This window comes from Symphodus melops (genome assembly GCF_947650265.1).
Source record: "Symphodus melops genome assembly, chromosome: 7".
Lineage (NCBI taxonomy): Eukaryota > Metazoa > Chordata > Actinopteri > Labriformes > Labridae > Symphodus > Symphodus melops.
This window is the reverse complement of record NC_136697.1, coordinates 22872616-22887882: the sequence shown is the minus strand read 5'-3', so window position 1 is coordinate 22887882 and position 15267 is coordinate 22872616. Positions and strand designations below refer to the sequence as shown.

Below are 15267 nucleotides of genomic sequence, written 5' to 3'. Positions count from 1 at the left end.
ATTTAGTGTGTGTGAAGAAGGTGAACTTTGCTTTTATAATTCTTGTATCCTGTTTGAGGAGATACTTTGCTGTTATTTGATGTTGCTTTCATAAAGCCATGTTAATAAAAAAAGAAAAGGTGAAGGGACACAGATCATGGAAATTATGACTGGAATAATTTGCAGCTTGAAACAGCTTTGAACAAGCTTAAACCCAGAGGTGAACTGTGAATGTGATGCTTACGTTGTAAAACAATCAAAGTGAAGTCCTGGTATGTAGCCTACCTTAAATTTTCATTCACACCACGTGGTTATCAGGATTATTTCACTGGTAAGAAGGCACAGGGGAAAGATTTTTAGATTTTTTTCATTTTCTGGAAACTGTAGTTTCACCGCAGCAGACATACGTCACTCACCTCCGCCGCCACCACATTATGATTACGTCGCCTAGTGGAAATGACGTCAGATTGTAAAAGTAAGGTAAAGTAGACAGTGAAAGGAGATAGACGGGGCAATTCGAACGCACTCTGAAACTAGACACAGGGGTAATCAGGCACAGTTGAGACTAACGACACAGGACTGAAGACAATCAGGGCAATTAGAATGGAGGGAAACCAGACAAAAGAGGAAGTGAGACAAGGCAAGAAACAACGGGGACAACAACTACAAAGTAAGACAGGAAACACTACTGGAAAGACTAGGGGAATGCACACAGGTAAAAAGGTTACATAAGGAAACAAATGAAATCCAACAGGCAGCATTAGAAATATACACCAGAGATTACACAGTTTAAAGCAACATGAGGACTTAATACAGAGTAAAACAGGAAATGAATTCTAAACACTGACATGAGTCAAGGTTTCTTGTTATATTGATCATTAAATCAAATTATTTTGTTGTAATACACTTAACTAACTTGTGTATCTTAGGCAAGTTCTACAGTAAAAAAAAAAAAAAAGATATTTTCAAGATGTTTCAGTGTTTGTTTAGACTTGATTTCTATGACAGGAGAAGGGTTACCATATGGAATCTGCACAACAAGAACAACAACAAAAATCAGCACAAGAGTTTCTGCCAATTGGATTATGAAACCAACATGTGGACAGGGAGCCCTGATGTTATCGCAGCAATAACGGAGAAAAACCTTTTTTATTCTTCTTCTCTGAGCAGTTATATCACTGGGGATTTTCTGCAGCATCCATCACCCGCTGAGCACAGCAGCAGGTGAGCCTGACCGTGAAATCTTTCATCTGAAAACTGTGTTTCACAATCTCATTCATATCTTGCCAGCACAAAAGAATTATATTCCTATTATGGAATACATTCGTTTTTCATATTTTTGACAAAATGTAAATTGAAGTCTGGCAGTACATATTGTTTACTGAGCCTCTCTTGCTGTTATTAATGTCACTTTTGCAGTTTCAAATTAATTAAAGCCTCACTAATTAAAGCTTCGACAGTAACTTAATTACTATTGTATTTGTATGTGTAATATCACAAGGTCACTTTCATTTCACTTTCCTTTTGTAGTTGTTGAAATGTTTGTGTTAATAGGACTTACTTAATACAATCAAATTCACATTTCATTTAACTCAGTTAAATTCATGATGGAGAGCTTTCATATGAATACTGTAAGTCTGACACCAACTTTAAAGCTGTTCCAGTCCAGTCAGCTAAGGTACAAACACAGGCAGGAGTTTAATAAGACAGCTAACAGATGGGATGACCTCATAATTGACCTTATCTCCAACGTGTCAATCACACTTTACTCCCCTATTCTACCTCAGTGGTTCTCAATTACAAACCACTGTATGTTGCTGGTACCAGAATTCTGAATACAATAAGCCAGGGTCCAACATGTAACTTTTTGACTCACTGGCCAAGGTGGCGGGTAAACAAAAAAAATTCACCGGCCAAACATATTTTTTACTGGCCGAAATAACAAATTGTGTGTTTGTGTCACATACACATCTGTTACAGTACATTTGATAGAGAAAGCATTATGTTCTGTTGTATCGTTCACAGATTTAAGTCACAGATTCAATCATTTTATCAGAGCAGGAAATTGAGGAATTTAATACATTTGGCTGGCCTTAATTTTTTAAATGGTTAGTTCAGTGCCGGCTTCTATTGGAGGGACACAGGGAATGCTAAGAGAACAATCTTACTGTCAGCTTATGATGCTTGCTCACACATCTCTTTGCAGCTCAACCAAACAGTCCTCTCAGTTCATATCCCCTCTCCCACTTCTGTTCCTCTATGTCCATGCGCTGCTTCACAATGTCTCCACTACCTTGGATCCTTGTTGCTGGACAGTCTTTCTTGTTTCGAATCAATAACATTACTTATTGTCCATCCATCCATCTAACATCGATATCGTTTTTTCCCGTCCATGTCATGGGGGGCTGGAGCCCATCTCAGCTTTCATTGAGCAAGAGGCAGTTCAACCTGGACTGGTTGGCAGTTAATCACAGGGCTGACATATAAATAAAGACATCCAGCCACACTTAGAATCGCAACTACAGTACGGGCAATTTAGAGTCACCAGTTAACATAATGAGCATGCCTTTGGAATGTGTGAAGAAGCCGTAGCACATGGAGGAAACGCACAAATGCATGGAGAGAAAATGCAAACACATAACTTATGCTGAAATAATTTAACACTTGCAGCTACTCTTTAACAAGAGACAGATCTGTATTTCTGTGTTGCCGCTGTAGACTGTAGAAACTAGTGGACAGCATCCCTCGGCTGAACCAGATGAAGAAATATTATCCCTGACACAGGGCCTAACATATTGTGAATTTGCAACCAGAGTCTGCCCAGAAAGGATCTGCTTGAAAAGCCATTTGTTGATGTGACGTCACTTCTGCTATCTCAAGCCTTAGACAGATACTAAAAGAGTGTTCGGGTCTTAAATGATTAAAAAGAAAGGCGAGACCACACACAATGGTCGTCAAATATTAGGTAGGTGTAGTCAGGTGAAGATGTGAATTCTTCTTCCATGTCTGATAATTCCAGTTTTTTCTTTTTGTCATGCAAATATTTGTTAAAGTTTTGTCTTTGAACTTCAAATCAAACCACAATGTTGTTTATATTCATTTCAGCCCATTAACATTTGTTTGAGTATATTGTTTTTTGAAATCATAGCAGACATTTCTTATCAAAGTATCTTCTTTTCTTTTTTCTTTTTTTTTTTTACAGAATTCAGTTCAACACAGTCTCGTTTCACGGTCTGTTACTGTATGTCTTGTTTGCTCTCCAACAGCAGTTCTATTCTGCTCATCAGCTTCATCCAGATGACCGTGTGTGCAGGAGAGGAGCATGAGATCCACACCAGAGACTTCATTAGCAGCCTAGAACTGCACAGCCCCATCATGTCTCTGTCTCTTAGAGGTAGCCAATGAAATTCAGGCTTGTGGGCGGCTTGAGGCAATGACTCCACCACTCGCTGCAGGAGAACAGTAATTGGACTATGTGTGAGATAAATCCGGGTTCTGACAAGCTGCTCCACACAGTGTCGCCTTGTCCCCCATACAAAGCTATCTCTCTGTCACCCCAGTGACCTGCAATAGCTTTATAAGCTTTTCAATGGAGGTCAGTGGAGTTACTGAAGGTCGCCTGTCAAATCTTGTAACTAGAAAAAAAAAACAACTTGAGAAATATAACACAGCAATCCACATATAGATTATGAAACTTGGTATTGTTTTATTTGAGAGTGATGATGTAGTACAACTCAGCTAGTTAACACTGTGCGGAGCATGAAGTATAAAGCATGTCATAGTTTCACTGGGGTCATACAAAATATAATCTTTATCTACAGCCATATTACAAACCTTTTCCCCCACAATCAATCCATCTGGAGCAATATCCTCTGCTATTTCGTACTGAAAATGGAGTATGAAATACCTTAATGTACAGCTGCATATGTCTGTGGATAATGGAAGCATTACATTAAATATGGTGTAGAAATAAACATCCAACATTGAATGACACCTGTTTACATTTGCCACAAAAAGTTGAGGTGTGCGTGTTACTGTAAACTTAAAAAAAAAAATGTATTCATACATATTTAATGGGATAGTGCCAGGGTTTTGGAGTGAGGTTGTAAGAGGGATTTATACATTATTAGTATATATACAATCATCATCGTCAGTGTATGAGCTCTGGTAGATGACAATTGGCACACGACCAGTTTTCTGTCTATTCTGTCCAGTCTATTGTCTGATGATAAGATGAAGCTGTGGAAAAAAAAGCTAGATTCCAGGAAAAAAAGATTGTAGATTTGTGAAGGTGATTGTCTTTTGGATGTCTAAAACACTTTTTTTTTTTTTTTCAAGCACTGTGAAGAATAAATAGATCAGCCTTCAGGTCAGAAACTGAAGCCAAAACAAATTTGTTATTTCTTGTTTAAAAAAAAAGATCATTTTTAATTACGTTAATAAGAAAATGAGCCTACTTCTTACTTTATGCTTTATTTCTTTATTAAACTACAATCAATATTTCCTTCCTCTTCCATTAACCCCTGAGTAATGATTCGCCTTGAGTGTATTTAGCTTTTTTAAATCTGCACTGTTTGACTTTGAGGAAGACGCAGTGCATTGAAACATTAGTCCTTTGCACCTTAATTAAATTTGCCGTAAGTGATTTGTGTGCCCCAGTACTTTCTTTGGATCCTGTTTGAAAAATGTAGTCCACTGAATTATATTTTCTGAACGTCTAAAGTTCTTCTCTGAGAGCTGCAACCTCCTTTTATGGAGTGGCTAAAGTGCAAGAATTTCCTACAAGTTCATATTTTCAAGTATTTGTCCTTTTTAGAGTAAAATAGATGAGAGCAAGAGATGCTGGAGGTTGTGACTCGAGGTTCACGGTTGACAAGGCAACACCTTGTTGACCTTGTTGAGCCATTGGTTGTTCTAACAGAGTTGTCTGTTTATTTCTGTTTCGAATGAACGTGATCATAAACTAGTAAGAATAATCCTCCACGTTTATGATACATTTACCAAAAATGATTAAACAGACTGCAAACCAAACTCAATAAACTTGATGGTAAACCAGAAGTCTCAAGTGGTAGTCCAGACAGTCATCACAGTGGCCATGCCCAATTCTTATAAACACTCTTTTCCCCACATCAGCATGTTTCGTTGTCTCAGGGCAACCAGTCCTGTTTCTTCAAATTCAGAGAAAACCAGGAACCATCTACTGCAGGAAATATGCAGAGTATTAAAAACTGTTGCATACAACCCAATTTAAAAAACAATCGAACCAACCCTTTAAGCATTCCTTACACATGTACACAATCCAGTAAAACAATAAAAAATATATTTCTTTTTTCATTTGCTCAGATGAAGAACCAGCATATTTTAGATCAGTTTAAGTTGGTAACATTTAGGATTTAAAGTCTAAGTAATGCGTCAGACATGCATGCATGACGATCGATCAAATATGGATTATTTGTTTTCAGTCAGAGGGTAAAAAGTTCTTCTGTGAATGGGAAAAGGAATTGGACAACTATTGACTTTTGCTGATCACTGGCAAGGCTTGTCCATTAACATAATCTCTAACACAGCAATTTGGCTATTTACATTGTACAAATAGGAATGTTGGAAGTCATATTATCGCTCAGCAGAGTACCACCTCTACTTCTGTGATTGTGCACAGGAGACATTTTCATGTTTTTCTCTGCACAGGTGAGATCTTTAGGTCTTTCCTTCCGCATGCTGTTCGTCTTTGTAACGTTACGTCTTCATCCTCTCCTGTCTGTTGCTTGGCAAAGTTGACAAACACCTGCCCAACAGACACACGTAATCAGTACAGCATTCACTTGGTCAGCACAAACAGGTACACAAGACCCATGATGATCTAAAGTTCAAGTCAAGATATCAGCTACTGTATGTCTTTTAAGTTTGAACTTAAAGAAAAAGAAAGAAATCAAACAGTTTGTCAAGAGAAATGTACAAAGAATATGTCAGTATTATTATATATGTTTTTGAAGTACCTGTTTAAAGGACCAATGTGTAACTCTGACACCTATTGTTTAAAATGGGTACTGCATTGCAAATTCAAACATTGAAGAGAGCTGTCTCCCCCCGCCCCTCCTCCTTAGAGTCCATGTATAAGTTTATCTCTTTTAACTCTTCATCTCCAATATTTAGTCTACTAGTACTCTAGAAGAGTAAATATAGTAAATAGTATAGTAAATATAGTATTCTCCTCCACTAGTACTCTAACTATGCAATTTCATCTGTGCTGTATGTTTAACATGTGGCATATTTGACAAATAAAGAACCTTGAACCTTGAACTAGTTCACTTGAACACTTCCCTCACTAAAACACCTGTTGGTTTGCCGTTTGCCTGGAAAACTGAGGGGCGCCGTGTGGGCAAGTCTTAAAACCGCCAACCTTCTCTGATCAAAACCAACACAGACCATTGGACCAACTGGCTGCTGAGTTGTTTTCACACAGCATATTTCCTTAATGTCTGATGATATAATAAGGTCATATTATGAATAGACTCTGTAGATGTCTTACATATTGGACCTTTAAGTGTAACTTTACTTGTATGGGTCATTTTTTATTATTAATTATTATTATTATTATTATTTTATTAAGGTAAATTTGCTCATAGCTGTTTTTTTTTATTTTTTTTACTATTGATGATGTTTATATTATCTGTTTTACTGTTTTTTTAAGCAGCTGTAACACCCTAATTTATCTTTTTTATAGTCAATCAAAATGCTTAGTTTAGCATTAAGCAATGTTGATTTATTTGATATCAAACACATTTAAATTTAATTTGTTCTAGAAACCCTGTTTAATGTACAATAGGATTTCTTTAATTTTCTCCAGGTTTTGCATGCAGTAAATGTAAGTTAAGTGTATAGCAAGTAATATGATCGACAAACCTTTTTCATATTTAGACAAGCTGCTTTGTCTGAACGGTTTCGTGTCTTACCTGGTCCAGTGTTGTCTGGGAAACAGAATAGTCTTCGATGCTGAGTCTCTCTTTATTGGCCACCACTAGCTGAAATATCCTGGCTAGGGAGGAGGTGGCGATTTCGTACTGCAGCGTGTTGTAGTGCTTCTCCCTCTGAACACAGCCAGGGAAGCTGCTCTCCATGAAGTTCTCTACAGGCTGCAGGTCTGGGGACGAGCCCGCCTTAACTGCCTTGATTTTCATGGTCACAACATAGCCGTCACCAAATCTGGATGAAGGAATAATGTCATTAAAAGGGTTGAACTCTATTTGAAATATAAATGTAGATGCTTACATTTACTGTACCATGATGCTAAAGAACCTTCATTTAGCATATATTAAAGGTTCAGAGTGAAGCGTGTACTTTTATTTTTTTTAAACCTGTGATTTACAATACCATTCTGATGATGATGTAACATTATGAATTATTGAGCCATGCGTTCAAGTAATAAGTAACAGATCCTTTAAATCTGTTCTTAATTCTTTATATCTCCTAATTTCAAATGACAGAAGAGTTGTTTTCTTTCTCTAAAGGTTCTTAATCATCTACCTCATCTGTTTTTCACCACCAAAGGTTGGCACTCATTCAAAGCTAGCTGGAGTTTCATCTGATAGGTTAAATATTGTGAATGAAGACACGTGTATCCAGGAATACTTCTTTTTGTAATTAAGTGCAATGTCGGGCGTCTTTTGCAATCTGTTTATTGCACATGCTTGTAATGAAATTATAATAAAAAAATACTTACGATTATGGTTTTAAAGCCTGTACAAGCCTGCAAAAAAAAGCTTCTTACTTGTATTTCAGATGCTGGATTGTGCCCAGACACTTGAAGGTCCCGTTGACCATGATGGCCAGTCGAGTGCAGAGAGCCTCACACTCCTCCATGCTGGTGAAAAAAACAAATATGACTCATCTTTATTTTGACTGCTGATGTTTTATGTGTATGAGTAATCAATCATAATTTCCCTCATCTTAATGTGAAAACCAATCCTGATGTCATCAACAGTTATTGGCAGAAAAGTGAACTCTCTGGTCAGCTGCTGCTGCAGCTGCTGTGTGAAGTGGAGTAATGAGCGGTGCCATTGCATGTCAAACCTGTGTGATGTAAGCACCACCGCCCTGCCGTCCTGAATCACACTCATGATGGCGTTCCACAGGAAGCGTCGAGAGTGAGGGTCCATCCCCGTCGTGGGCTCGTCCTAAACACACAAAACCCCAAACAAACAACAAAACTTGACTCTCTGAGCGCATAATTCCATGTGAACCCAGACCAAATCCTTTTCTCTATCAGCATATGGCAAAGATCTCACATTCATGCCAGTTTGAATCTAACTGCGCCTCCTCCTGCCAATGTATAAAACATTGCAGGCCAGGCTTGACTGAGCCCATATGGCTTCCCATCTGGATTCATAGACCATTTCATTGATAAATCCCTGCATAAAGCCCAAACATTGGGCTCCTCGTCATTGGCTATCTCACCAGCAGCACCAAAGCTGGACAACCAATCATGGCGATGGCTGTGGAGAGTTTGCGCCTGTTGCCTCCGCTGTAGGTCCCAGCACAGCGGCCCGCATAGTCAGTCAGACCCAGCTTCTGGATGCCCCACTCTGCCACCTACAAGAGAAACAGAAAACATCTCTTTTTCTTACGTTTTTAAAGCAGACAACCATGACCTTTAATATGATAGAAGAGACTTTTTGCATTCAAAGGCAATTCTGGCAATCTGCTATGTGCAGAGTGATGTTACAGGCTGACGTTTAAGTATTCTTAATGATTAAGAAATTTTATGGAAACTGAGACTTCTAGTTTTAAATAAATGTTTTCTTCACAAAAGCAACTCTGTACCATTGCTCTGAAGGCAGAAGCTGAAAATGTGTGATTTAAAGGATTACTATGGAACCACTGTGGAAGGTGTAAAAGGTAAAGGACTGGTTGAACACAGTGGAGGTCTTTTAAAAGCCCTTACTTGAACCCCCTGCTGAAAAATATACTTCTCATATCAATTTTGCAACGCAATTAAAAGGATAAAACAAACGTGATCACACAGTGAACAGCAGGAAATAGACAATAGTCATAAGAAAACTAAAAATAACCAACAGATACAAAGCTCTGTGTGCAGTGCTGAGCTTAACAGTGGTTTCCCTTGCAGAACAAAACCTCCTTAGGCAGCAAAAGATGTTGTAAAGCAGCAGGAGTCAAACTCACTCTGGGGATCTCAGACTCTGGTACCCCTCTGAGACGAGCGTACAGGTACAGATGCTCCCTGCCGGTTAGGAGCTCATCAATGGCGTCAAACTGAGGGCAGTAGCCCATGTTCTGGTGCACGTCCAGAATCTCTGAGAGGATGCTGTGAGAAACACAACAAAGAATACATGAGGTGTCAATCATTGATGTGAGCCAGTAGAGCAAACACTCAACTATTCTCAGTGGGCTTAATGATACAGTCATTATTTAAGAGCTAACAGGAGGCTCATTCTTATTAGCTGCACTGTACAAGAAGGGCTTTCATTTCACTGTATTTGTTCAAAATGAAAGTATGATTTTTTTCATTAATAAATGCCACTGGACTGTGCACATACTGTAAGTGTGTAGAGTAGTGAAACGAGAAAGAAGAAATGTGTGTATTCAATAAATGTTTTTAATAGCATCTTCTCTTTGGTCTAATACTTGAATCTCTTTTTTTCTACAGCCTCCAAAAATCCTTGAAAAAGAAAATATTTATTTGAAATGCATTCAAACTGAGGCTTTAGTCTTTGAGGAAGGGTCACAAGTTCAAAAGTTGCAGTGATTTTATAGGGGTTCAAAACTAAACACTTCTGGGAACATATGTGATAAATGGTTTGTTTACCTGTTAACAAATACTTTAAATCACCTGGGTTGTAAAAGAGGTTAAGTATACAAAAATGGTTTAAGGGGATTATTTATGTATTAAGATAGGTGCAAGTTGAAGTGTTTTTTAAAGAAGTTAACTGATAGAACTTTAAAGACACAGTGACTCAAAAATAACTATAAAAAACTTTGAAATATTGGCATCAAGTCCCATGTCCCTTTTTCTCCTTTTGAGAGAATTACATGGGTGGATTTTGTGTCATTAAACAGACAATTGTCAGATTGACCTTCCTGGGATTACATTTTCTAACTCAATGGACTGTTTCTGGTCATCTCCCATCTGGAACTGCACGCTGGATAAGACTGAAAGCAACGTTTTTATTTTACAAACACCATCTGATCCAGCCCTGAGCCGGGCTTGTATTCAATGGACCGGGGATCGTTTTGACTGATCTTTATGTACCTGTATCCAGCCACAGTAGCCTCCCCGGAGCTGACATCAGTGTCACCAGTCAGCATTTTGAAGGTCGTCGTCTTTCCAGCTCCATTAACTCCCAGGAGACCAAAACACTAACAGGAATAAAAAAGACAATCAGTGTAAGGGTACAAGAACAAGCTCGGCTGAAATACAGAGAATGACTCCAATATCCTTTTGAAGCTTGAACATATTAAATTCAGCTCCATTAGATTACGAGAAATGTCCTTGTTCATGAATTAATTAAATAAAAAAGAACATTGCAACAGAAATCATGAGACCAGATAGAGAGTGACTTCATTATTACAGCTGCGGATGGTAAATTACTATCATCTGTGTCTCGCACACTATGTGACAGATAATACATGATGTATCTTTGCATTGGTAAACTCAGAGAGAGAGAAATCTTGATTCATATGAACAGAAAACACAGAGTGCACGCAAACTCAGTGACTTTACCTCTCCTGCAGGAACACCAACACAAATCCGGTCCACAGCTGCCCTCTTCCTGCCCACATACGTCTGTGCAGAGACAGAAGGCAAACATTAACGGCAGACTGCATGTGTGCAACAAAAAATAGCAGAAAGTCAGCGATAAAAAAAAATCACACAGTAAAATATACCACTACCTCTATGAAGAGCAATAATCTGCCTGCATGTCTTTGTTTTGAACCGTAGTGTGTGTGACTTTTTCATCCTTAGTCTGTAAGTTTCTTTTATCTCTTTTGTCGTGTAGATTTTGACATCCAGATATTTACCCCATTATGCTATTCTTAACATTATGTTCTTTGTTTTCAGTTGTTGTTGTTGTCTTTCATGTTGAGGAGTGTTTAAGGATGACGGAAGAAATACAAGTGAGGGCTAATCGATCACTCTTTCACATAATGAAGTCTGAAATACATTGAATACCTTGGAGAGGTCTCTGATCTGCAGGATGTCTGTGCTGCTCCCTCCTTCATTTATCCTCCGCCTCTCTGCTGCCACGTCCACGTCCTCATCTTGTGTCTGAGTTTGTTTGCTCTCTGACAACCTGAAGGATGCACACATAGATGAAGAAGCACCAAAACAGCTTCCCCTTATCTATGGGTAGAGGTCATTTAGTTTTGACCCCTTTGTGAAAGAATCTTCCTCGTTGTAGCCTACGATGAAATGTCATGACACTGGTCCCTTACCAGTGGTCCACGAAGAAGCGGTACTGGATCAGAAGGTTGAGAATAAAGTACACAAAGCCTTCCACAGCCATGAAAGTGATATTCTTCCCTACAAAGTCCCACCGGAAAGGGTCCTGTGTGAACTCTTCACCTGGAATCAGAGACAGGGTTGGACTGAATTTGAGCCTTTTGTTCACTCAGTGCAAAGTCAATCTTTCTTTTAGGTTGCCAAACTTCATTTACCAGACAGCTACAGCAGATATTATCTCAATACCAGATTCCTACTAAGCTAAGTTTTATTGCAGAGAAGAGTAGCAACAAACAACAGACATAAAACAGGTCCCCAAAAATGAGCCTTAAGTGATCGTGCAACATGAAATAAAATGATAAAGGAACAAGGTAATCAAGCTTACCAAATCTGGCATAGACATCAGTCACAGCCTGGTTCATGGCCATGTCGATCAGCCCTCGTCCCAGGCAGAAGTGAGGGAGCACCAGCAGGCCTTTCTTCAGCCACTCATTGAACATCAGCAAAGACTGTATCACACATATACACCATGTTTATTATATTCTCTGAAATGTTCTGAGCTGCAGTGCACCCACACACAAACAGTTCCTACAACCGAGTGAATAAATCTGAACTCAAGCAGCTTCATATAGTTAGTCCATCAAAGTTTGCAACTGGCCAGCGAACATGATGGCGCATTGAGCAGATGCAGAGTCATTTATTTTTCCTTAGAAGTTGGCCAAGACCACAGTAAAGCTTCAAGGAGCCAGTACTAGACATTCGATCAGAAAGAAATCTAGTTAATTGCTAATAATGCTGTGTGAGAATAGATCCTGATCATACAAAGTGATAATAACTTCTTCAGGTGTTTACAAGACCTGACATCAAATTTGGTGAATAAATCCTGTTATTGTATCGTGCAAGTTTTTCCTCCTGCAACAATCTACGCTCGATGTGTCCTCACCCGATTGTTTTCGAAAAGCTCCAGAATGAAGGTGATGGCGCTGCTGTTGATGCCTATGAAGAGGTTGATGCAGGAGAGTGACACATACGCAGTACTGGGGATGTTGAAAATGTAAGACATGGGATACATCATGGGCGTCACTGACCACCTGTAAGGCAGGAGGGGAAAAAGAAAAACAAAGATTTTAATTGCAGGGTTCAGAGTCATTGTCGCCCTTGTTTTCTCGTTCGCACTGAATTTCCTTCGTGATGAATTTAGTTGTTTAAAATCCAGTAGTATTTTATCGTTTTTAGAAGTAAGATTACAAACTGTAAAAGCAAAAGTTTCCATATCAAACAAATCATGGTCTTACCCATAAAGTAGAAGTAGTGTTATAAGGGCGGGCAGGTTGGATGGTGATGTGTAACATTTTTTGTCAAAAGCCATGAAAATGCCAACCACCATTGCAGTGCATAGAGTGTAGTTCATCTAGAGAAAAAGGATTAACATGAGAGCTATCAATGGTTGTAGAAAAAACTAATAAAAATGCTAGTTAACCACAAAGAATTCATTTATTGATTTTATAATCACTAACTCCATTTAAATTGACTCCATCTCTGACTCACCATGTCCCAGAACAAGTTAGCCACCCAGTACACCAAAGGGCTGACGCCGCTCACAAACTGCAGGTGTTTGGCCTTGGTCGCACGCTCCTGGATGAGGTAGAGGACGAAGCTGGCAGGGATGAAGGACATGGCGAAAATAACACAGATCGCCACCACGGCGTCTACTGAAGTGGTCAACCTGGAGAGAGAAGCAGATGAAGTCTGAGCTTTAGTTTCTGGTCTTTAACTGCGATGTATTCTCAACATTTATGTCATTACAGTTGGTTTGAGAAACTAGAGATGGTAAAAAACAAATGAATCCTTAAGAAAATGAATAAAGCCTACATTCAAGAAAAAGAAAAACATATTCAAATGGGGAAAAAAAGATGTTAAAAATAAAGATAAATATAAAAAAATATAAACAGAAGTAAAAGCTTTGGTGAGGAACATTCAGGTTGTGTTGATTTTGGCGCCCCTTGTGGTCAAAGCGGGGATGCTTATCTCTTTGCTTATCATGATCAAGTCATGTTGTTGGTTTTTTTGACAAAAGTAAAATCGCACCCCGCTTTATTTAAACAGTAAAATCACACTTTAAAGGCTGGACAATTTTGAAAAGAAGGCTTTTTCTGCCTCGTACTGTTAATTGTCTAATCTGATACCACAGCAGGGCAGACAGGAATAAAAAAACACAACTTTATGAAAATAATGTGCTCTGATGTTCTGGCTGGCTTTTGCAGCTCATGTAGAGACATCTGTGTTATTTTCAGATTGTTTCATAACTTGCTAAAAACTCCTCACAGAAGCATTAAATAGACTTTCTCGAAAAATGTCCCTTTTTGTTTTTTATGTGCTGTATAAAACCACGTTGTGAACATGAATAAATGCAGAGAATCACTCACACTGTGACTTCAGAGAGCTGCTCTTTGGTGAGGTTCAGAGGGTGGTTGATGGCGGTGATGCCAAACTCGACAGGCTTTGCCGAGCGGGGGAGGAAGGCCCGCAGGATGGCGTTATTCGCCACGTTCATGAAAGCCACCATGGCATGCCAGCCTTTGTTATTGTACCACACCTGACGGAGCAGTATTGTTAAAATGCGAACAACAACCTCCTGATTCTTTTATTCACATCCTGATCTCCAACATAAGCAGGCTGACCTTCGTTTTAATAAAGCTTGTAAAGAAAAAGCTATCAAAGCAAGCACTCACAATCATCACCTCTGTTATTTGTGCTGAATTCATAAAGGTATGCAAATTAAAAGCACGAAAACAACATCACTGGCATCATTTTGAAAATAACTACGGTGCTATTTGTGGAAAGGTTTAGTCCTTCATCCTTCACACACGTACCTTAATGTTGAATTCACTTTCCATAAATCGTAAAAAAGGACCAATCTCCCTCAGTGCGATCCCACAATAGTGACCCTGTGAAAGATAAGCCTCTTTATTCACTGATTCGAAGGCCTTTACACACAGCTCATGTTGTCAGAGGTTTTAAAAACAGCGAGTACCCCTGTGATGTTGAGCATCTGTCCCAGCTGGTGGAAAACATTCTGGATGGTTTGGGGCTTGACGTCCAGGATGGGAAGCTGACCTCCTACAGACAGGCCGCCATATCTAAGGGAGAGAACATGTCCAATCAATATTTCACAATTACTGCACAATAAGAGTAAAAATAAAATGGACAGAGTTCCAGAAATAAAGTGAAAATTATTACCTTTGTTCATTCACCCAGTATTTGCTTTTCAAACTGTGAAACAAAATTGGGAAAATTATCAAGTATGGTGTGGTACGAATCATTTACAAAACATTTTTATCGTTTGATATAAACCCTCTGGAAGGTTTGAACACTCGTTAATCTATTTTTCAGTTCTCCTTCTTTGCAGCACCATAGACTCAATGAACACCCACCTCGCTCGGATGAGACTCGGGTAGGTTTTAACCAGGAAGTCAGAGATGTTCCTGTCCGTCAAATCAAGCATCGTGTCTCCCGAAGCCTCGATTCGTTGGCGAGGAGGAAGACCTCCAGCTCCAGCAGGACAGATAGGCATCATGGTGAGCTTCTCACTGGTGCTGCACTGGCAGGTCGGAGACGGGTTTCTCTGGTTCCACTCTGGACTCTGTAAGATGTTGCTGACGACGGGGGAGGCGTCAGGATCCTCCCACTGTGAGGTGCTATTACTACACGTCAACCTTTGGGGAAATAAGAAAAAAATTGCTGTATAAAGAGCAGTCAAAGTGAGATTTTAAACTCCAGTGTTGCATTTTGTTTTTTTATTATGGGGCATATATCACTTCAATAGATAG

General features: G+C 39.1%; 1 protein-coding gene and 1 long non-coding RNA gene across 3 annotated transcripts in view; one reads left to right on the top strand and one right to left on the bottom strand.

Annotated features, from left to right (window-relative positions):
- The first annotated feature begins 597 nt into the window (after window positions 1-597).
- LOC306826334 lies at window positions 598-3594 on the top strand. The gene is made up of 3 exons (XR_013779399.1): window positions 598-694; window positions 1150-1203; window positions 3182-3594. It is a non-coding gene; the product is annotated as an uncharacterized lncRNA (long non-coding RNA).
- A 598-nt stretch (window positions 3595-4192) lies between these two features.
- Window positions 4193-15267, bottom strand: part of LOC306826333 (retinal-specific phospholipid-transporting ATPase ABCA4-like) — a 38923-nt gene continuing 27848 nt past the window's right edge. For both annotated transcript variants that reach the window (XM_079347565.1, XM_079347566.1), the window contains 19 exons: window positions 14872-15153; window positions 14678-14710; window positions 14472-14577; window positions 14311-14385; window positions 13864-14033; window positions 12986-13163; window positions 12733-12848; window positions 12381-12528; window positions 11823-11946; window positions 11431-11560; window positions 11168-11288; window positions 10718-10780; window positions 10247-10353; window positions 9160-9301; window positions 8434-8568; window positions 8050-8153; window positions 7748-7840; window positions 6933-7182; window positions 4193-5764 (listed from right to left, as the gene is read on the bottom strand). In XM_079347565.1, the coding sequence (XP_079203691.1) occupies window positions 5648-5764; window positions 6933-7182; window positions 7748-7840; window positions 8050-8153; window positions 8434-8568; window positions 9160-9301; window positions 10247-10353; window positions 10718-10780; window positions 11168-11288; window positions 11431-11560; window positions 11823-11946; window positions 12381-12528; window positions 12733-12848; window positions 12986-13163; window positions 13864-14033; window positions 14311-14385; window positions 14472-14577; window positions 14678-14710; window positions 14872-15153 (2494 nt within the window). In that variant the 3' untranslated portion in view covers window positions 4193-5647. The remainder of the gene's footprint in view (window positions 5765-6932; window positions 7183-7747; window positions 7841-8049; window positions 8154-8433; window positions 8569-9159; window positions 9302-10246; window positions 10354-10717; window positions 10781-11167; window positions 11289-11430; window positions 11561-11822; window positions 11947-12380; window positions 12529-12732; window positions 12849-12985; window positions 13164-13863; window positions 14034-14310; window positions 14386-14471; window positions 14578-14677; window positions 14711-14871; window positions 15154-15267) is intronic.